Consider the following 22566-nt stretch of genomic DNA (forward strand, 5'->3'; position numbering starts at 1 on the left):
AAATATACGTTACATATTTGTATTCTTTTATCACCTGTTACATATTTTTCAATTAAAATTTTTAAAATATGTTATTAATTTTACATAAAATTCAATAATTCAGTTTGATATTTGTTTGAATTATATAATTACACTTTCAGAATGCCTAAAAATGATTTAAATATAATAAATGTAGTTCTTATGTTTTACTAATATAAAATTAAATATTTACATTTAGTAAAGCTAATGTTTTAGTAAACAAAATTATATTTATTATATTTCAATCACTTTTAGACATTTTGAGAGTGCCAAATCATATGTTTATTAAAACACAATGTCGCCCCTTAATTCAAGTTATCTAAATTATGGGATATTAAAAATTAGTTAGCTTGTAATGTCTGATTATTGATTTGAAAATACCAACGAAATTTGTTAGTGTTTAATGCTTTTAATGGAAATTTTTCATAATCAATATGTATATATATATATATATATATATTGATTGATTATGTTTATGATTATGTTATAACTTATACGAGTATATATATAGGCCCTTATATAATAAATTCTGAATTAATTTTCAAATTAAAATAGATCTTCTATTATCGGAAAATAGATTTTCGAAATGGATAGGATACCGGATTTGAAAAAATAATTAAAAAAAAATTTTTTTCGTAGAAACTTCATTGTTCTAATTAGCCTGTGTATGTTTACATGTCATGTCAATATATTTATAGTGTAATTATCAGATATTACACATTATATTTTTTTTAATTATTTCATATTGGTAAGACATTCATAACATTTAAAATTTGAAAGTTTCGTTTATTAGGCTTTATAGATAACAAAAAATAGAAATTTTTATGAATTTATTGAGGGCAATTCGTCACGTAGAGACTATTTAAAAAACGTTTAAACGAACAATACTAACAGAGTTGATAATACAGATTCATTTATAATCAAAAGAATTATAATCCTATTATGAAAAGCTTCCCGTATTCGTACTTTAGACGATAATCATCGTCCGTATAGTGATGGATATGCGTACAAAATTTCATATTATCTATCGTTACATTTAAGAGGCAGACCATTCGGTTCGAATTTACAAAATGCGCCAAAACATGTTTTACTCACTTGAAAATAGTATAAGGTGCGGTTGAATGGGAAAGACTATAAAAAAACGAATAGACCTACGAAAAATAAAATCCTCGTCGACATGCAGTAATCACAGATTATTTCTCACCATATAAAACACGCAATTATAATAATACCGTCTAGACTTTAATGACGTCAGTTTTAATGACGGTAATCATTCTGAAATTTCATCCTTAGCTTTGGCTGTATTCCAAAACTTATCGGTGACTGTGCGTGGGAAGAACACAATGAATAATTAAAACTCCGATGAGTATCACACATGTTCAGTGCACGCTAATCAATGTTTACAATTTGTTGATATATAACTCAACGTAACTCATATTGATCAAACGCGATCATGTATAGGCTTACTACTTACTCTTCCTTCATTATATATCTGTGTTTCATTGTTTATTCCAACCAACAAAACGTTACGGAATCTGAAGTTCCAGTACCGACAAGAATAATATTAGATGAATCTGAAATTGCGAGTTTAAGGGATCAAGCTATGGCTAACGCTTCCATAAGTCTATCAAATACGAGTCTGTCGGATTTGCAAAACGATAACGATACGATAAGATTGCATCAACAGTATAGAGAAAGGTAAGTCTGAAACTTAGTTAAACATGTAATTTAATCTTAATTTTCTTATAAATTTCGTAAAATTATTGTATGTAAAAACTAGCAGTTTTAAAATTTAAAATATACGCTCAGCTATACCATTAGTTCATTAAAAATATTATTAGATTAAAATGTAAATGAGTCTATAACATTATGTACTGTACAGTACCTGTATAACTTAATGTAGCCTACCTTTACTGAATAATATAAAGGCGCAGTTTCAAAAAAGTAGTGTTTAATCAAAACAAAAAAGCAAAAAGCAAAAAAGAGAGATCAGGGGTCGTGTTTTTGTATATATGCGTTCAAATCACGATAAGTATCAATTCGTTTTTTTATCAACATTACCGACGTAAGAAATAAACAATGATGCAATGGACAAAAAACACATATAAATATATATAAACTAAAACTTGAAAAAATATTTATGTATCGCAAATGTATACAAATATAAAGTGATACGTAAAACTTTAATTAATTCTGCGAAATACGTAAGAGTCCTCGTAATTAAAGTCTATCTTAATTGAAAACGATGTTCATCATATTGTAATTAGTCTCTTCAAGGTCAAGATTAAGTTTATTTCACAACTTACATCGTATTCTCTATTCTAAGCATTATAAATATATAAAATAAGCTATATTGCTTACAATGAGTTGCAATTGACACTTATAATTATGATTGATTACAGGAATCGAGAAAAACGTTTACAAGCCATAAAGAAACAAATTTTAGAAAGACGGCGTATATCGTCTTCTTTGAACAGTACTTTTCCAGCCTTAACGCAAACGGAGATTGATTACATAGCACAGACTTACGATCGACTTCGACGTTCGAGTATTATCCCAGGATCAGCAACAACAACCGCGGCAACAACAGAAAGTAACGACAATAGATAATTGTACGAATTCTACCTCTCGATGACATAATTTCAATGTACAAAAAAAGCTGAAGATAGCTTGTACGAGTAACAACTTACTTTAATATCGCAATTGTAATTACTAAATACCAATATCTGTTTGTAATATAATTGTTTTTATCACATATTCGTTTTATAATTCTAATGACTGTTTTTTTTTTTTTTTTTTTATCGAAAATCTTTACAAAATTAACCTTGCATTAGCATATCCTATATACTCTTTTAAATTATTTTTGACCCTGGAATATTGAAGGTAATTATGAGAAATAATATTTGAAGATGGCTAGACAGAATTTCCTATATAAAGTAATTAACTGTCTTATTACATGTGTCATTAACTGACTTTAATTCAAGATGAATCAAGAATAGATCAATCATTTTATCATTACGTAAATGTGATTCGGTAATTTAGAAATTGTTCCCTGTCATTAAATTACTTGATATTTAATTATTTTGCAATTACTTTTGTAATAAAAATCAAATAAATATATTGCATCAATCATTTTTGTATGTTTTAAATCTTTGGAAACTAGTTTCCTTCCAATGAATATATTGTTACTAAATGTAATATAATTATAAAATTCATTGATATGTATAATGGAAAATAAAGTATTTAAAATGAGAAATCGATTGATAGATGTTTGGAAGTCAATCATGTTTAGTTATTAAAACCAAGAAGTATATTTTTCCGCGCTAGTATAATACTACTGTCAATAACCTTTTGCAGGATTATTGCTAGAAGTATTACTTATCATGATAATTTTATTAATAAATTTGTACTGATTCTGAGATCAAAATAACTTTTAATCTTCTGAGTTAATTTATAAGTTCATCATAAGTTAAAAACCACAATTATACTTTTAATATGAGAAAGTGTTTATAATTATCATCAAGTTACATTACAAATAATTGTTAAAACAATTTTTAATCATGTTCTTTATATTAAAAGCAACATTTGAAATTGGGATTGCATTCTTTTTTTCAAAGTAATATCGATTACCAAAATAATTAATATTACTTTGAAAAAAGCATGCAATATTTATATAAATATATAATAATTCTTATTCTGTATTTCTTAACAGTTATATACTCTAAAAAAACTGTGATCCGGATAGTTAAAATATCCTAAGAATAATATGTAATAACAGTATAAAACTTTTTTTTGCACCAACTGTATAAGTTGTACTTTATGGCAATTTATTTCTATTGGGATAATAATTATGAATAGAAATATTTCACAGATAAAGTTTATATTATATTAGCAATTAATCAACAACTTACATGTACAGAATGTAAGATAATTTAACGAGGTGTTTTCTCGCATAATTTTAGGTATATAAAATGTTTTGAAAGATTTGCTTGCCATTTGAGAGATATCGAACTAGAATCTGACGACAAAAATAAACTAAACGCATTTGAACTGAATTTAACTTTATCGTGAAGACAATAAGTGTCGGCTTAAGATGTCTTTTACAAGTTAATTTAATTTAATCATTTTTATAGGTATAAAAATGATTAACCTAACCAAACGGATTGAAGTTGTTGAATGATAGGCGTGATTATCAGGGGGTGCGAATATTTTATTGTGTCTTAATATATCTTGATGCAAGCAAAAGGAGATTTTACAAACGCGTGGAATTGTTTTTTATATACTGTAATTTCATGGTAAAAATGTGTGTGTATGTTTCGTATTTTCAAGGACATACACATATATACATACTGTATGCATACATATATACCACAGATATATACGATAGGTCTATACTCAATTCGTATTCGTTGATTCTATGCGTTATTTTGATAGCTCGTATTTATCTCAGACTCAGTAAAATTTTTAAAAATTAGTAAAAAAAATAAGGTAACAGTTTAGCAATTTCTGCGTTTATTTAAAATATAGTACAAAAGAAGAAAGGCGTTACATAAAGTTTAATGAAATAAAAAGAAAATCCTTTGTTCTTTATCTATTATTTCAAATTAGACTACGTTACAGTGTGGGTGTGGACATGTCAGGAACTCGTGACAAGTCTGGATTAGTGATGGACGATAGTATTATAATATCGATATTATCAATTGCTTTGGTATAGTCATCGAATGATTTAATAGAATAGAATAGATACTATCGCGGTTGTTTGCGTAGACTATCGTCTAGAATCATCAAGTTCGCCTGAAGGCAGTTCTAGTATTAAAGAAGGAATTAGCTCTTCTCTTTGGCAGTATCTGCACGCATCGGCAGTAGAAAGAAAAGGAAATCCATTAGATTTTTGAGACAAATACGAATTTGGGGATACTATTGATTACTATCTATAAAATTTCGGGACTTTGAGTACAGGTATATATCTGAACTGAGGTGACCGAGACGAGTTCAACGATACCCTACTTTTGGACCGGAGACGAAAAATAAGAAAGTTATCATACTTATTTAATACGATCGTGCAGACGGCACCGTAGTTCTATTGCCGCCATCTTGGGGTAAAGTCTGCAAACCATTAAAAAAAGCACTCTGAAAGGCAAGAAATTGCACAAACAGTCGAACGCCACTTCCTTTTTTTTCTATTTTTGTTCAAGAACTATCGTGAATCAATAAGTAGTGACGTTAAGCACTCGGCGGCCTGCCGGCGGCTCCCCTCCTGGGGGAGTCCGTCGGGAGCGCGAACAGTCGCGACCGTTAATTGATACGTGCTAGTTATTGATACGTGTGTACAAGAATACCGTAAATCAATAATTAGTGGCGTTAAACACTGGGCGAGCTGACGGCGGACCCCCTCCGGGAGGTCTGTCGGGAGCACGAACAGTCGAACGCCACCTAGTGGAGAACTCTAAAATGGCGTAGAATGCATTGTGAAAGGCAAGAAACTATAACTATGATAATTTTCTTATTTTTCATCTCTGGTCCAAAAGTAGGGTACCGTTGAACTCGTCTCGATCCCCTCAGTTCAGATATATACTCAAAGTCCCGAAATTTCATAGATAGTAATCTATAGTACATCCCAGAGTTATAATTACAATTATTTAAAAAAAGAGGGAAATGAAGAAAAACCTAGGTTTAGAACTAAGACTATCGACGGCCGGGTCAAGATGACAGCCTACAGCTCTGGGGGACCCGGGATCGGATCCTGACGGGTCGAAAAATCCCAGAAATTTTTCGGGGGCTAATTGGACCGGATATGTCGCTCCCCGTTCCTCACCACCCGGCTGTCCCATTGTAGGCCTAGCGGAACCCATATTGGGCTTGCTTAGAGAGCCATAAAAGAGGCTTTCTTAGTGCTGACAGGGCGGAGAGAGCTTGACGGCCGGATGGCCGAGCGGTGAAGGTGGCAGCCTACCGCTCTGGGGGACCCGGGATCGAATCCGAACGGGTCGAATAAACCCCAGGAATTTTTCGGGGGGTGGTCCGTTCGGATATGTCGGGCCCGTCCCTCACCACCCGGTCGCCCCATTGTGGGCCTGGCCGAACCCATAATGGGCCTACTAAAAGAGGCCCTCTTAGTGCCCACAGGGCGAAAAGAGTTAAAAAAAAAAGGGCGGAGAGAGCAAAGAAAAAAGAAACCGAGACTATCTCAAAGTGACAGGGCCTTTATTGCCCTGACTTTCTGGCCACTTCACTATAACATACGAGAAATTCGATTTCGCAGAAAATGCCGTAAAAATGAACAATTGTGGATAATAAAAGAGAATTTTGATCAGAAAACTTAAATGTGTGATTAATTTTAGCATGAAAGGATTTTAAAATTGAGAGTTATAGAATTATTTAAAATCTTACATCGAGGTAGTTTTGTTTTTAAATAGAAGAAAATCTCAGGAATTTTTCGTATTTGAAGTATCTTTTTATTTACTAATAAAATTGTTTAATTTGTTTACCTGATTTACGCTAATTTTTCCATAGGGTTTCGCATTTTTAAATAACTTAAGAATTATTGATCAGGAAGCATTAAGCCATTCATATTCAAAACTCCTTTTATTGTGTCACATTTTAACAATGTCCTGTCTTCAGATTAACAGAGACAGAGCTTAAAAAACAAACTTTACGAGTACAACACTCTTAAAGTATTGTAATCTATATAAGCAGATTCATATCTTACTTTTAATAATTAATCTTTTGTATAGAATAAACAACTGAAATAATGAAAATAGATTTACTAATTTCTTTACTCCATTTCGAAATATTGATTAATACCGGTAATTATAATGAAGTGAGAAGGTAATCGATTGAAATACTCGACTGTTCGAGTATTTTTCTTCTGAATGGCACTTTAGATGTTGAGTATTTTCCGTCACGGTTAGTACCGGAATTCATTTGCGTGAAGTCAAAACACCAACAACCAACAACACCAATGGTGTTTTGACGTCATGAATCATTTAGTATCTACTAAGGCGCTAGATAAACTAGCGCTTTAGTAGGAACCAATGGAAATTTTCGTAAAGTAAATTTCCACCGCTGGATGTCGCTAGTATCGTTACAGTTGCAGATGGATGGATTGAATAGGACGTGGGTTTGTTATATTATTGTCTATAGTTAGAGAACATGAGAAATGTATCGTAAATTTATTGATTTACGATGAAGTCAATGGTTTATTGAATAAGAATGGTTAAAAAGAAACGTAGTAATGTTCAGTCAAACGAGGTCAGTAGAATGAAACATTTTTTTGTTGTATTTACAATTTAGTAAATTGATTTGATTGTGTTTCTGTCACACATCAGAGTTATAATGTGATTATACCATACAAAATAATAATTATAAAATAGCTGTCCCTATAATTGGAGTTTGGATACAATCCTGTTTTTCTCTGCTTACGCTAGATAATATAATGTAAAAGACAAATCAATATCCTCTTGGCATAAAATAAGCAATTTAGTTGTGATGCCTTTAAATTTTTGTCTCCTGTTTTTATATAAAATCGTGACACTAGTAATCTAGAATGAATAAGTGAAACATGACAGTCATAAATTAATGAACAGTATAGTGGTCTATATATAGGGTTGCTGTAATTGCCAAACATTGATACAGGACATTTATTTAAGTGCTAATTAAATAAAATATGAAAAAAGTGGGTAGGTAATGGCTTATATTACTCTGATAAAAAAATCAATAAAGTTTAAGCAATGTAATATAATGAACATGTAGAATAATAATAAAGATGCAAGGCTAATCCTTTTTAGCCCAGTCATATTTTAAAGTTGATTTTACTTTCTTAATTATATCATTTTCTTCTTTCACATAATTTTAAAATTGGGTTCAAGTCATAGTAAAATTATAATGACAAATCAAAATTGCTTCAATTGTTTCCATTGACAACCTGTTTTTTTCGTTCAACCATTGAGTTGACATTAGGGAAAATATTCTCTCCACATTTGCATTGTGGGCTAGAATGGCAAATTCATATTTGCATAGCTTTATTAGACATGACTTTTGATCAATATGCTTTGTATCTGCAAAAAATTTCAGCTATTTCTCTTCCATACTCAATTTCCTAGTTGCTTTGCAGTTTTGGTTGGTATTATTTTTTTCTAAGTAATATTTTAGATATACAAACTGGTTGAATAGAACCTCAGTGTTGCCAGTATTGGTGTTTCTTACTTCTAAATATGCAATAGTATGTTCTATTTCTTCTCATTTAGGAACTTGGTTGAGAGTTATCCAGTCGAACGCATTGAATTTTTGGAATGATTGTGACCATATCGCAATATATTCCACAGCAGTATCAAAGAAATTGATAGCCTGTTTTTCAAAAGTTTTTACTTTGGTACTGTTTCTGGAATCAAGCTTTAAGAAATTCAAATTTGTTTTGTTGCCATTCCAATAAAATTGGATTTTTTTTCCTTTTGACCATATTTTGTTTTGTTTCTTGTAATACAGATTTTACTTCCAGGATTGTGATGTTTGATTTTTCTATTTTTTAATTTGAGTTTCAAACATATTGAGCTGTGAATGCAAGGAGCAAAAATAAGCTTTACTTATTGGATCATCAAAAAAAATCTTTAATAGCTTTTGGTGGTCTCTCTTTGTTAGCAAAAAAACTTTTTAATGGTTGCCACAATTTCAATATTCTTTCAACAGTGGGTAAAAGTGATAATCATCTGGTCCCAACGTAGGATAAGTTTTTGTGGGCAACACCAACATATTCACAAAACTCTCTGAGTTTTTCATTCCTCACAGTGTAAATGCTAAAGTACTTGAATATCTTGACAACTATTGATTCAGCATTGACAGTCAAACCATCAGTGGCTATTGACAGTATTGTTCAAAACGTGCTGGACATCCTATACCTTCAATATCTCTTCCCAATTCAGAGTTCAGTCTAAAAAACACATTATTTCTTCCAGCTTGGTTTAGGCCTCCAAAGTTAGAGTTTGTATTATCTCCACAAAAAGTGGTAAGCTTATCCATGGGAATACAGTAGAGAGTCGAAAATCGGCATCAATTGGGGACTGGGGTTGTTCAGATTAGGAATTTGTTCTGATTACGGTCTATGTACGAAAAAATATATTAACCTGTCCGATGTTCAAATTTTTCTTCGTTGCGTGTCGCTTCCTGTTGAATTTTTCTCCGTTGCGTGTCGCTTCGCGTTGAATTTTCGTCGATTTTAAGCCTAACGAAAATTTTTATAATAATAATCGAGGCTATCGTATTGTTAAAAATTATTTCTTTATTTTGTACAAACAAAATAAATATATTGAAGAATATAAAAACATGAAAATTATACTTTAGAAGTAAATTTAGTATCAAAAACGTTTGATTCAGCACGACACAGTCCGACTGAAAATCGTGCCGATTATCGGGCGATTCCGATTACCAGGGTGCCGATTTTCGACTCTCTACTGTATTTAGATTTTCAAGAGATATTTTGCAATACTCTGCTATTGTTTCAGAACGTTCATTACATAAAGAAGCCAATTTTAGTAATTTGGATTGTTGACCGTCTTTTTCATTGAAGAATTGGATTACTAAGGGAAATATCTTTTCAGCATTATAGTTACTGGCATCTGTAGCTATTCTATAAAATGATGCCTCATTTAAATCTTTAACTAATGTTGCAAATTGTAAGGGGTGAGTATATTTTTCATGATTGCCATGGCCTTATTTCTGGCAGTAGTTTGTTTAGTGGCTACTTGTGTCAGCATACATCAATGCATTCAGTTCAGTAGTACAATGTAACAAGTTAAATGATTGGTGGTGACATACTACTTTGTATGCTGTAATCAGCTCAGCAGCTGCAATTAAAATTTCTTATTCCGAATTTTTCCTTATCATAAAAGTAGAAATATCCTTAGAAGTTGAAGTGGTCCTGGTATTTGATTTATGAAGGTTTGTAGCAATATGTTGTTGGATGTCAGATTTTCCACCATTGTTAATGGCAATATGAGAATTACAAATATTCAAATTCAGTTTGACCTTTCTTTATAAATGATCAATTTTTGGTATATTCATCTTTAAAATGACACTTCCTATTTGGCATCTTTTATTACATGTATAAAAATGGTTTTACCTAAAAAAGACTTGATGTGTAGGAGTGAGCAATTATTTGTTTGATTGAACAGAAAGTTCTTGCACTTTTGGACACATTTTATTTAGCCAAGAAAATTTTATATACAGAATTGACTTCAATCATCAATGTAATTACTGTTGTTGTTGACCACTTCCTGCCAACGCTTATTCAAGGAATGGATGCCATCTCGATAAAACTCTGGCAGTTGTGACTTGAAGAAGTTGGTCAGGCTGTCCTCCAAGTCGGCTTCATTGTTAAACTCCTTGCCAGCCAGGTGACGGTCGAGCACGGCGAACAGGTGGTAATTGGAAGGTGCAATGTCAGGGCTACACGACGGGTGGGGCAAGACCTACCAGTTCAGGTCCAGTAGCTTCTGGAGGGTCTGCCTAGCCATATGTGGCCGTGCATTGTCATGCAGCAAGACGTTGTCCTGGTGTTCCGGTTGGGTCTCTGCCAGTTTCTGCTGCAGACGTCGAGTTGTTCACAGTAGAAGGTTGCATTGATGGTTGTATTTTGTGACAGCAACTTAAACATGATGATTTCTTTAGAATCCCAGAAGACAGAGTATGATCTTCTTGGGTTAGGGATCTCCACTTTTGAAGCGTTCGTACCAATCGTATGCAGTTCTGGCGACAGTGTCTGGGCCTAATGCAGCATTGATGTCAGTGATAGAATTGGCTGCTTTTTTGTTGGAACAATAGTCATAAACAAGGAGCAGGCGAATTTGTTCTTTGGTTAGCGGATGTTGGTTGGTCATGGTAAAGTAGAGTGAGAAGACTGGATTTAGTATTTTCTTATAGCACATACCACGACCTGTTTACATACTACCATGGAACATTCTAGAATGTTCCAGAAAAAAAGTTATTCTAGAAAGTTCCAAAAAGTGCAAGAACTTTCTGTTCAATCAGATATTTTATTACACATACACAAAACAAATTAGTGTTTGCCAAGCTCTAACAGTTGAAGACTGACTACGAGATCCAACTGCCTCCCTCAGAGTTTATGGAGAAAATGGGACAAATAGTAATATGGGATTGAGTAGTGAAATATGGTGACAGTCTCATATATACAGGACGTATGGCAACCCTATCTATATACATACAGTATTATGAAGTTTTTAAGAGAACTACATCTTCAGTTAGAAGACTTGCCAAAAAAAAAAAAAAAGCATTTTTTACACTATAAAATAGTCAAAATGTAAAGAATTTAATTTGTGAATTGAATGAATAGAATTGTAAGATTTCATCTTTTTCAGTTTGATATAATCATGGTTTCAGAGTCTTTCCAGACTGGTTGCTACTTACACTATACGATATGTATAGTGCAAGTAGTTTAGGTTTATTACCATGATAGAGAACATTCTCTAGCATGGTAATAAACTCTACAGTATTTTGAAATAAAGAGGATGCTTTTGATTTGAATATGCTGTTAATCCTATTGGTTACTTCCAGCCATTAATCTCAAAACATTTTTTAAAATATTGCCATCTAGTTTCCCTTTAACTAACAAGGAGACATCCAGATGATGTCCTCTCTGATTCAAACGAAACGTGGTGAGCGCACAGTCTTAAATACAAACAGTTCCTTGTCCAAATAATAGGACCCACCTTCTCAAGCATTTCCAAAAAACAGGCCTCTGAAAATTGAATGTTTAGCTTAAAGTCTGGAAGTTCTACATATCATATAAGAATGGCAGTAGCTAAGTGGATAAGATTCTAGATGCTGGACATACATGATATGGGTTTGATCCTTTGTGAGTTTTGTTTATTTTATTTTTTTAAATGTGTAACATCATTATTTTATTATTTTACTGTATTATTAGCATTATTATTATTATTATTCCTCACAAAAGCTTTAAAAATAGTGGTATTGTTTTATTTGAATTGTAACAAATATAAGCATATGAAGGAATTGTCCATAACATTAACAATTAAAAGAAAAATGCTGCAACTATGCTATTCTATTTTCATATCAGGGACTTATCTTTTTTTTTTTTGTCCATGAGCAGTAATGTCTGAAGCTTATTTGCATGTGTTAACAGTATGTAACCACAAGCTAAAATGTCTGAAAATAAATATGAAGAAATAAAAATTTTATTTAATGACATAAAAGAGTTAAATCTACAGAAACGTTTCTGCTAACAGGAAATGACATCACAATTTTTAATCTCATTTTATAAACTCAAAATGCGAGGAATAAGAATAGTAATAATATGCTAATGATACTCTAAAATAATAAAATAACTATGTGTGGGGGTTTGATGAGTCAAATTCCTAAACTGTTAAGAAAATAAATGATGGGTTGTGGAGATGACAGTTGGAGAAGGTGCAAGGAGGGCTGAAGACTGTTATGGATACAGAACATTGTTGTCCTATCCATGATTTGGAGCTGGTTACAAATGCTAAAATATTGTCCTTTCTATTACTATTTCTATAAATTTTTGTGATCTCAGCCAGGATTTTGAATGAAATTCGTGCGAGAACTTTTGGAAGGGCAATAATGTAATTCAGACAAGATGGCAGAGTTAGTGACACTATGGTGAACAATAAAGGACTACGACTGACTGTTGTATCTAAGGATAATATGATGATGGATGTGAAATATCTTAAGTGTGCTGATCTGAAAATTGAACTAGGATGACAAAAATTGAAAACAACGGGTAGCAAGAGAGAGTTGGTGGAAAGATTGGAAGCAGCACTTTTGATTAAAAATGCCAGAGACAATGATGCTGACAAAAGTAAGGATGAAGATCGGGGCCAGATTTACATAAGGGCATTTGGGGCCTGTGCCCAGGGCCCCCACAAAACTAAAAAAAAATTATGTTTAAACATAATTTTTTTTTCTATTACCGCGACAGCCTAGTGTGGCCTAATCATGAGGGCAACAGGCAGAGAAAACCAAACCCGGGAAAAACCCTATGAAACATCAGAAAATTTCGGGAAAAAATTTCACATAGGTATTTTTCAGTTAAATTAAAATAATTAGTTTTACACAATAAAATATATGTATGTTTACAATAACCTTATTTTTAAATGAAATTTACAACTTCCTAGTTCAAATCTAATTGAAAGTACAGTATTTTGTGTAAATTTTCTAAATCATCAAATTTGCCTACTCTTAAAGGGGGACCCCACCGAATTTGTGCCCAGGGCCCCTGGATTGATAAATCCGGCCCTGATGAAGATAGTAATATTGAGATATAAAAGTTAGTACTCTAAGCCAACGTTTACCTTTAGAGATGTTGATGAATTCCCTGAAATTTTCAGTGGTGATGATGAGAAGAATGTTGTTAAGAAATCTCCATTTTCGAAGATATGGTGGAAATGTGTAACTGGAATTGCATGCAGAAGATAGTTTATGCAAAATGACTACTCAAAGGTTCAGCAAGAATGTACATAAACTATGAACAGTGTACTAAAATGTGGAGAGCATTAAAAGAAGCTCTTTGTGCTGAATTTGCTCCAAAACTGAACAGCAGGAAGATTCACAAGCAAATTTTGATGGAAGTGAAGCATCAGAGTGAAACTTAACAGGAATATAGATATTGGATGATTGAAATTTTGTCACAAATTATGATTGAGGAAGAATTGGTGATACAATACATCATCAATGGAATTTAGGATGAGCAAGAAAGTAAAACAGTGCTTTGTGGTGCTATGACTTTCAAAGAATTTTGACAAAAACTGCAAATTTATGAAAACATGAAATCAAGTTGTAAACAAAATGTTGAAATGACAGTGAAATTCAAGAAGCTGGGACATGAGATTAAGCCTAATAATTCTTATGGAGATGAAAAACCTTTTTTATAATTGTGGGGGGGAAAACCATGTCAGTAAAAGTTGTCCGGAGAAAGACAAAGGAATAAAATGTTTTAGCTGTAACAATTTTGGCCATATTTCATCTCAATGTCTTCAAAATGTTGAGAAGAGAAGCTATGAAGTAAAGAAAGAAGAATTTAAGTCAAAGGCTGTGAAAGAAGTCAAAATAGGGAAAGTGAGCTTCATAGCACTTATAGATTCAGGAAGTGATAAAAATTTGATAAGAGCTGATGATTACGTAAGAATGGGCACACCAAAATTAACTGGAAATTTGTTAGAATTTCATGGAGAAAGTGAGCAAAAGAGTTCTACACTGCAAAGTTTTTGGACGCATTTATTCCATGGCAGTAAGTTCGATATTGATAACAGTTTGTGTGGAAGGCAACAGAAAGGCTCTGCTAATTTAAGGTACTATAGCTGCATTGATGTAGTGCTGTGGATGGTATGCTGTGGCAGGGATTAAAGGGGATATGTTGTTAAATTTATGGAACATGGAGTACATTATACCTCCCTGGGACTTGGAGATGTTTAGATCTAAAGATGCAATTTTTTCCAGGTAAAGTTGATAGTAGAGTAAATATTTGTAAGAAAGTAATTTGAGGGCAAGGAAATCCTCCTCAGTGTCTTGCCAGGCTATAAGAATGTTGTCTATGTATCTCATGTCAGATATATCAATGGGTATGCTGTCGTGAGGGAGAAACTAAAAACCCTTTGCTCAATATGTCTCATGAGCAATTCCACTTGTATGGCAGACAGCGGTGAGCCCATTGGGACCCCCTGTTTTTGCAGGTATATTTTCCCATTGAACCAAAAATAATTGTTTGGTAACAAACAGTAAAGCCTCACAAATCTCTAAGACTTGCTATGCTGAAAAGCACTCCTTGATGAGTAGTATATTGGCTAGCTGCCTCAAACTGAGGTACTGAGGGGTAGAGAGCAACAACATCCATTTTGTAAGAACTGTACTTATTAGGGGACTAATGCAGCAGATAAAGATGCTTTGGCTGCAATGGAGGAAGATCTAGGAGGAAGGAGCCCACTTAGGAGCTTGGCAAGCACCTTTTCAAGATGGTAGGTTGGATGGGTCTTTTGTTAACCAGTGGCCTCAGTGGTCAGATCTCTTTATGCATTTTGACCCCAAAGAATGTTTTATGCTCTCTAGACATGCACTTCTACTTCTGTTTGCTAAAACACACATCTATAAGTTAGAAGAGTGCCTGTTTATGGTATTTGATCCAAACTGATTAGCTGTCCATTTGAAGCAGATTACTTTGTTTGGTGATGAATATTTTTCATTTACGAATTTTATCTTGTATCCATCCATTAGGATTAAACAAACCATGTTTCTGCAAATTATATAACTTTATTTTTAACACTATCCCATGTGTACATTTTATATAATAATATAATTTGAGGTAAATAGAAACTTTTTGCTGTGTAGATGATTATGTAACTCCAATAATGTTAATGATGTGATTTCATAAGTTGTTTTAAAAATTGGTCTTATTCTCCTTAACAACTTTGGTAGATGAATGTAAGAAGTAATAAAATTCTTTTTCTTCTTTTCACTCATGGATACAGATGAAAAAAATCAGTATCTTTAAAGTCATATTTATTTTTATTTTACAATTTGAGGGGTGAAAGGAAATGATTTTTCTTTGCAAAAAAGATTTATTAGATACTTAGCCCTTATATTATGCCCATTAAAAAACTTATACAGAAAGAAAGAAGTGCTTTTACAAAAATCAGCTGAAGTAGCTTGGGTAATCTGAAAAACTGATTAAATAAATAAAAATGAAAGAGCTTTTAAGAAATGCTCAAGTCACTGAAGTCATCAGAAAAATTTATCATGGTTTTGAGGTGTGATGAAGAACTGGTAATGGAGATAGTTTCCTAACATCTACATAAAGTAAGATTCCTCACATTTCCAAAACCCTTGTCATTTGTGGTACATATCCACCATTTTCAATTTGACAGACTTTGGCAACATACAATTTGCTAAAGCCCTTTCTCTTCCATTCACCTTCAGAGAAGTCGACAAGTTTAAGAAATGTGTCCTTATTGAAATAAATCAAGATCAATACAGAAACATATGAATTAGATACCTATTAGATACTTCCGAGCTAGGTCTTAGGCTTCTTCAAATTTTAAATCACTGATATTAAAATAAGGTTGCATGGGATGAATAGAAATAGCCATTTTGTTGTGTTTATATCAGCCTAAGAATTAAAAATCTCTAAAGTGTAAAAAGAGATCAATAATTATAAAAAGTATTTAAAATATATGAGATTTCAATGAAATGATAGTAAGACAAAGTGAGTCTTATAATATGACACTTACCAACAAAGTTTTTCAAACATCAAAAGCATGTATCCAACCACTATAACATGTAAATGTGACACATCTAGAATTGTTGTCATCCTAACAGCATACTGTTTGTACTTTGAAAAAATAATGTCCAAAGAGGTAGAATTGAAAAATTTTTGATTTGATGGTTTTTGTTTGTCAAACATGTATAAAATTTTCTTGAAGTTTTGTTTCTATTCACCCAAATTATGGTATAGTTTTTGTTAATTGCACTAAGTTTCTAATCATTGTGCAATTAACATAAACTTAAACTATATTATGTAAAATAATTTCAATGTTTGGTTCATATATTAAGAAGATATAATTTAAAAATCTTTTGAATGTCTCTTTTATAGTTTCAGAGTATATTGACTCCATGTAACATCAGGAAAAACATAAGGGCTAAAATTTATAGGAGTCAAAGCTTCCCATGATCAGACTGAAAAAATTCAAAATGAAAATTTAAATGAGAACACCTACAGGTTTCTGCTGAGCATTAGAGAGAATTTGAATGTGTATACTTTTTTTTTTTTAAATAGAATCAAACTTTTATTTTGATTTAAAACATTAAGTTCTTAAAATGTAAATGCCATCAACTTTGTACAATGAAGAATTAACACAATTACAATAGTAATGGTTCTGTCTAACAAGAAGTTTGTCATTACCGATTTTGATGAAATTTTGTGGATGTGTAGTATTTACTTGTACTTAAACTCTATCAGTCACAGGACCCACTATTCAGGCATTCTTGAGAAAATTAGGATTAAAGTTTTCTATAACCATCAATACTAATATGAAAGACAAATTCGCATAGTGGTATGGTGTGATTAAAGTGTTTCATATGACGCTTTAACTAATCATACTATGCCACTACTTTGTGAGGCTTTGTTTTTGGCCTCAACCTCTAAATGCAAAGATGTTTTTTTACATTTATAATTTAATCTTATCATTTTTACATTTCTTATGTACACTTTTTAAGGTCATTGAAAATATATTTTTACTTTGATTACTCCATTTTTAGAAAGTATATATAACAACATTAACACATTTTATATATTTTTTTTTTTTTCTTTGTGGTTTTAGGCCCTTTACCGCTCAGAGAGCACAAAAAGGCCAATACATTTTATATTATAATATATTTAATATAATGGAGATTTTTATAGACTTCTTAATTGAAATATTACAGCTGTGGATGCACATAAAAAATGAAAAATTTCTAATAACAATAGATTTGTGGAGTGATCAAACAAATTCTCAAATATATAACAAAACTTACATTGATGATGACGATATTCTATCTTGCCAATTAAAAATTATGCCACCAAAATGTACTCATTTTTGTCAGCCTTGCAATGTTTATTTTAATAGACAGGTTTAAAATTTTATCAAAAAATTACAAAATTGTAGTTATCTTCTTAAAACCAATAGTAAAAATGCTATTAATTAAAATACAATCTCTAATTCACAACCAGTTGAACATGTCAGTTTTTTATGACTTGTTAAAATATACATGGTTTGAGTCTCGAATAATACATGAAAGAAATATTTTTTAAACATTAATGAAGTTAATTTTACACATCTTTTTTTGAATGAATTGATTTATTTTACTGTAAACATTCCAGTAGAACTAATGCATCTTATGCATATTTGATGCACATAGTGCATTATATTTGCATAAATTGAAATACTTTTATTTGAAATATTGCCCATCTTTGGATAATGTTTTAATTTTTCTGTTGTCATAAGCTTTCTATTAAACACTTACTATATTTAACAAGTATAATTACAGACTGTTTTTAATGATAAATATCTTATAGGGAAATAAACAAGATAATGAAGATTCATCAAATATAAATGAAGAAAAAAATACTTCAGTAAATGCTGAAAGTGAACAAGTTTCAGAAAAAATTCCAATTTTCAAAGATCAGAAATATTTTGTAAGTTAAATTTACATAAAATTTATAAGTTATATTAATATTCTGGAAAATTATGCACAGTTTGTTTTTATAAATAAATGTGTACTTGCTTACTGGAGACTAAAAAATCAATAAAATAAAAAAAACCATTCAATCATCCAGCACAAATTCTTTAATATTAAGAACGTTTTCAAATGCATTAAGCGTCCAGAATTTTCGCATTCGATTTAAAGAAAGTAACTGATGATGGACACTTAATGCGTTTGAAAACGTTCTTAATATTAAAGAATTTGTGCTGGATGATTAAATGGTTTCTTATTTTATTGAGTTTGTTTTTGTTATACCTAATGTTCTATTTTGTTAATTATTATACTTTCTTATTTGAGAATTATAATTGTGGGACTGAATTGAATAATATATATCTGTATAAAATAATGTGAGAGATCAATTTATTTATACTGTATTGAAATATTTAAAAAAAAATAAGATTTATCTATAATTTGTTCAAATTAATTGACTTCTTCAGTTGTGTTAAATATTTTGATCAAATTTTATAAATTTTTAATGGAATTTTGCCATCAGATGAAGTGAGTCTTTGAGTTCCTGCACAATACAAAGCAAAATACTTTGTCTTCAGTGGTATCATTGTGTGCCTTTTTTTACTTACTTAATTAAACTTTTCATGAATAAACTCAGGAGTTTTGTCTATGTAGACTTCTAAAATCTAAAGTATTTATGTAAGAAAAAAATTACATACTGTTTTAAATTCCTTTGTCATTTCTATTAACAAGTAGACCCAAAAGTTAGTAACCAAAATACATTTTAAGTCAATAACTCTCCAATACTGATGTAGTATAAACATATACAGCATACCAATACCAGCACACTTGAAATTAAAAAAAATTTATGAACATTTTCATCTGTTATATGTCTGAAGATGTCTATTATAAACGGATAAAAACATTTGTAAATATTTCTTAATTTCAAGTGTGCTGGTATTGGTATGTTGTGTATATATACATTTTAACATTATTTTAAGAATAATTGAAACTGTTTTGGAACCACTGCATTTAATCATGAATAACAACATGCACTAGTTCCATATTAATTTTAACCATTCTTAAAATAATTGAGGAGGTGTAGTAGTGAAGCCTCTTTTATGTTGCTAACAGAATTGTGTTTGTTCTCAAAATCTGTTTGATTAATTTTGAATAAACTTTATCATTTTCCATTAATTGCAATGAGGAATCCAAAAATGTAATAAAAAATGGGGGTCCATGACTCAATTTTTGAGATATAATGTTGTAGCACAAGTGCATGCAACAAAGTGATATTGCATATGAATATGCAGTGTGCCATGGTCTCTTGCATGCCTTCTATGGGCTTATAGAATTGAGTTCATTCTCAAAATTTAATGGGCTGATTTTGAAAACACTGCTATTTTTCATTAATTGCAATGAGTAATCCAAAAATGTAAATGAGGGTCCATGACTTGTTTTTGATATACAGAGGTATTAAAGTGACAATGTCTGCTCTCTGATGCAACTGAGTGCACCTAAAGGAATTTAGGCCTACAGGTCAAAAATAAAAACAGCATTGCATACTCCTAATGGAAAATATGTGCAAAAAATGAACAAAACACAAGAACAAAGCAATCAATGGCAATTGCTTTGTTCTTGGATTCCTCTCCATGTTGGCAAGTCAAGGATCGTCTCTCCATGCTCAGCAGGTACAAGGATAGCCTCTTTTGTGACAGCAAGTGCAAAGTTTATCTGTCTGCATTTGTCAGGTAAGAGGATCATCTCTTCTATACCTAACAGGTGCAGGGATCACTTCTTTTCTTTCTGGCTCTGTCTCATTCTGTTGCAATACGACAAAGTTGTGTCCAATGTCCTAGTCTTAACATATATACAGAAGCACTTCACTAATTTGGACTAATTGGGGAAAGCATAGTCAAAATTAGTGAAAGTCTGGATTAGTGTAGTTCTTCCTCAAATGCATATTATATGGTTGAAAAAGTTTATTTTATTTAAAGGCAAATTTTTTTGTGCACTTCAAATGAACAAATAGTTGTTTAATAAACTTTTACAATACAAAAGTAGCACTCCTAAATATTTCTGAAAGCTGGGTTACTTGATCAACAGACCAAAACCTTATTTTAACACCAGCAGGAGTTTAATTTTTATGTGGACAAACATTTTTGACCTAATTATAGGTCTGCTACATGTCATAACACTTAGAACAGCCAAGTTTTTTTCACTACCAGAACCACTGCATGGGTCAGTTTTGTAAGTTCGCCGAAATGGGGGGAGTTTTATTCCCAACCGTCGGGATGGCTAAGGGCTATTCGCATGTGGGTGGCGGTTTTGAGGAGGCAGAAAAACAAGCGTTTCACATAGAAACCGTTTATTTTAGTCGAAAATGCTTACATAAATTTAGCAATGGTCCTTGAGTTCAGAGCTTTAGGTTGTTTTCGGTTTCGGTCTGGTCCTACGCTGGAGGGGCCCCGTAGCAACGTCGAGTTAAAAGTTCGAAATTCTGAAGAGACAGTGCACAAAAGATGAACGGAAACACCACTATTGGAGGTAAAGAACACAACAGGTAGTCTAGAGGAAGCTCTTCTGTCCTTGACATCGGAGGCTTTATAATTTTCTCGGGATCGAATCATTGCTAATTGGTTAACTCTTCTCCTCCTCGCTTCCCAATTGGTTTCCCACCTGTCTCCAGGTGTAAATGGAGCTTCGTTAGGTCGCAGGAAAGGTCGACAAGAGAAGGTTTATCCGACACCGTCTTTTAGACTATGATCGCGTTTAATTGTTGACTAAGACACCAACGCTCATTTTGATATATTTTTTTTTTCTTTCTAGTTTCGTTTTGCTTTCTAAACTGCGTCTTAATTTTTAAGATTTTTCTTTCTAAATTTTCTTTACCTAAAATTTTGTTTTTCTCCGTTACTCGTTATGAGCGTCGACATCAAAGTCCGGTGTCGCCGACTCGACACTTATAAAAGTTATAATCTTAGGGTTTGACTTAACAAACTTGTACATATCCCCTTTGGGGGGCTATTTCCGGGCCTCACAGTTTTGACCCATCATAATGTTCTGTAAAATATGATCAGAAACCCTAGTCCACATTTCTCTAATTTTACCTGTAAATATTCAGTTAATAACCACTTATTTTAATCTTAGTAAAAAGTATCTGAAAAAAGTTATTTTCAGTTTATGGTGATGCAAAGATATCTAATGATTCTCCACAAATATGAATTTTATGTTTTTTAAGATAAGGCTTTGCATTTATAATTCATTTTGACTTCAAATTTGGCTGATGTTAGCTTATATGCTGAATGAGGTGACATTGGGCTTTTGATGGAAACAGCAATTCATCAATTGTTATAAAAATTTCCTGGTATACAGTTTTGTACAAATAGGTTCAATACTGGTAACATATGTACAAATTTATTATCCTGAAGTCTTTTGGATTGAATGGACTTATAATAAAACCATAAAAATCATTTAATTTCACAAAATATGTTTCAAGACAGTTTTTGCATACCAAGGAGTATCCCAAATTTGTGACCAAAAAAACATTAAACATCCTGAAGCCTGATAATATATAGGTACATAGCCAAACGATTGCCTTAAATACTTGGGCTATAAAGCCACTATTTTTAATAATACTAAGTAATTTGCTACTAGAGGTAGACATTAGGCACCATATCTTATCTAAATCAATGATTATAATTTAAATAATTTACTGCATTGCATAGTGAGTGGAGGTTGCGGATTCAAGCCCTGCCTCAGGCCAGTTCTTCTCTTCCAGATTATTCTAAATTATTTAAATTATAAACATTAATTTAGATAAGAGATGGTGCCTAATATCTACCTCTAGTAGCAAATTACTTAGTATTAATTATTAAAAATAGTGGATTTATTGTGACCAAAAGTTATCCGCATCTGGTTTTTAGCTCCGTAAGCACCTCAAACATACACTATTATGATAAAAGCATCTATTTCTTGTAAGGACAGTTTTCAATCCCCATTTTCAAGTTGATCATGGGCTTCCTCTTCTGAACACTTCTATATTTGTTTTGGGATCCTATCATCTATGAGTAGTTGCCAGGCTCTGGCTATGATGTCTTGTAATATATATATTTTTGCATATCTAGTAGGACCTGGACTCATGTCTAATATTTTGTAAAGACTGTTTACCTGGAGTGCAGCCTGATTTCATGATTGTCCATTTCATTACATCTGCAACATCTTCACAAATGTCCTGAAGATTGTGAAGATGTTGCAGTTATGGTACAGGAAATCCTTGTTAATTCAAGTATCCAATTTATTTCCAAATTGCTCATC

The 22566-nt window shown here is 31.9% G+C and overlaps 1 protein-coding gene and 1 long non-coding RNA gene across 2 annotated transcripts in view; both read left to right on the plus strand.

Moving 5' to 3' along the window:
• Positions 1 to 1379: 1379 nt before the first annotated feature.
• Positions 1380 to 3279, plus strand: LOC136985214 (uncharacterized). Its single transcript, XR_010882308.1, has 2 exons — positions 1380 to 1716; positions 2421 to 3279. It is a non-coding gene; the product is annotated as an uncharacterized lncRNA (long non-coding RNA).
• Positions 3280 to 7097: 3818 nt separating this feature from the next.
• Positions 7098 to 22566, plus strand: part of LOC136985210 (INO80 complex subunit C) — a 73267-nt gene continuing 57798 nt past the window's right edge. Inside the window, exons 1-2 of the mRNA XM_067282443.1 lie at positions 7098 to 7269; positions 18113 to 18232. Coding sequence (XP_067138544.1) covers positions 7231 to 7269; positions 18113 to 18232 — 159 coding nt within the window. The 5' untranslated portion in view covers positions 7098 to 7230. The remainder of the gene's footprint in view (positions 7270 to 18112; positions 18233 to 22566) is intronic.

The sequence above is a fragment of the Centruroides vittatus genome, unplaced genomic scaffold (assembly GCF_030686945.1).
Source record: "Centruroides vittatus isolate TY-2023 unplaced genomic scaffold, ASM3068694v2 contig_955, whole genome shotgun sequence".
NCBI classification, from domain to species: Eukaryota; Metazoa; Arthropoda; class Arachnida; order Scorpiones; family Buthidae; genus Centruroides; species Centruroides vittatus.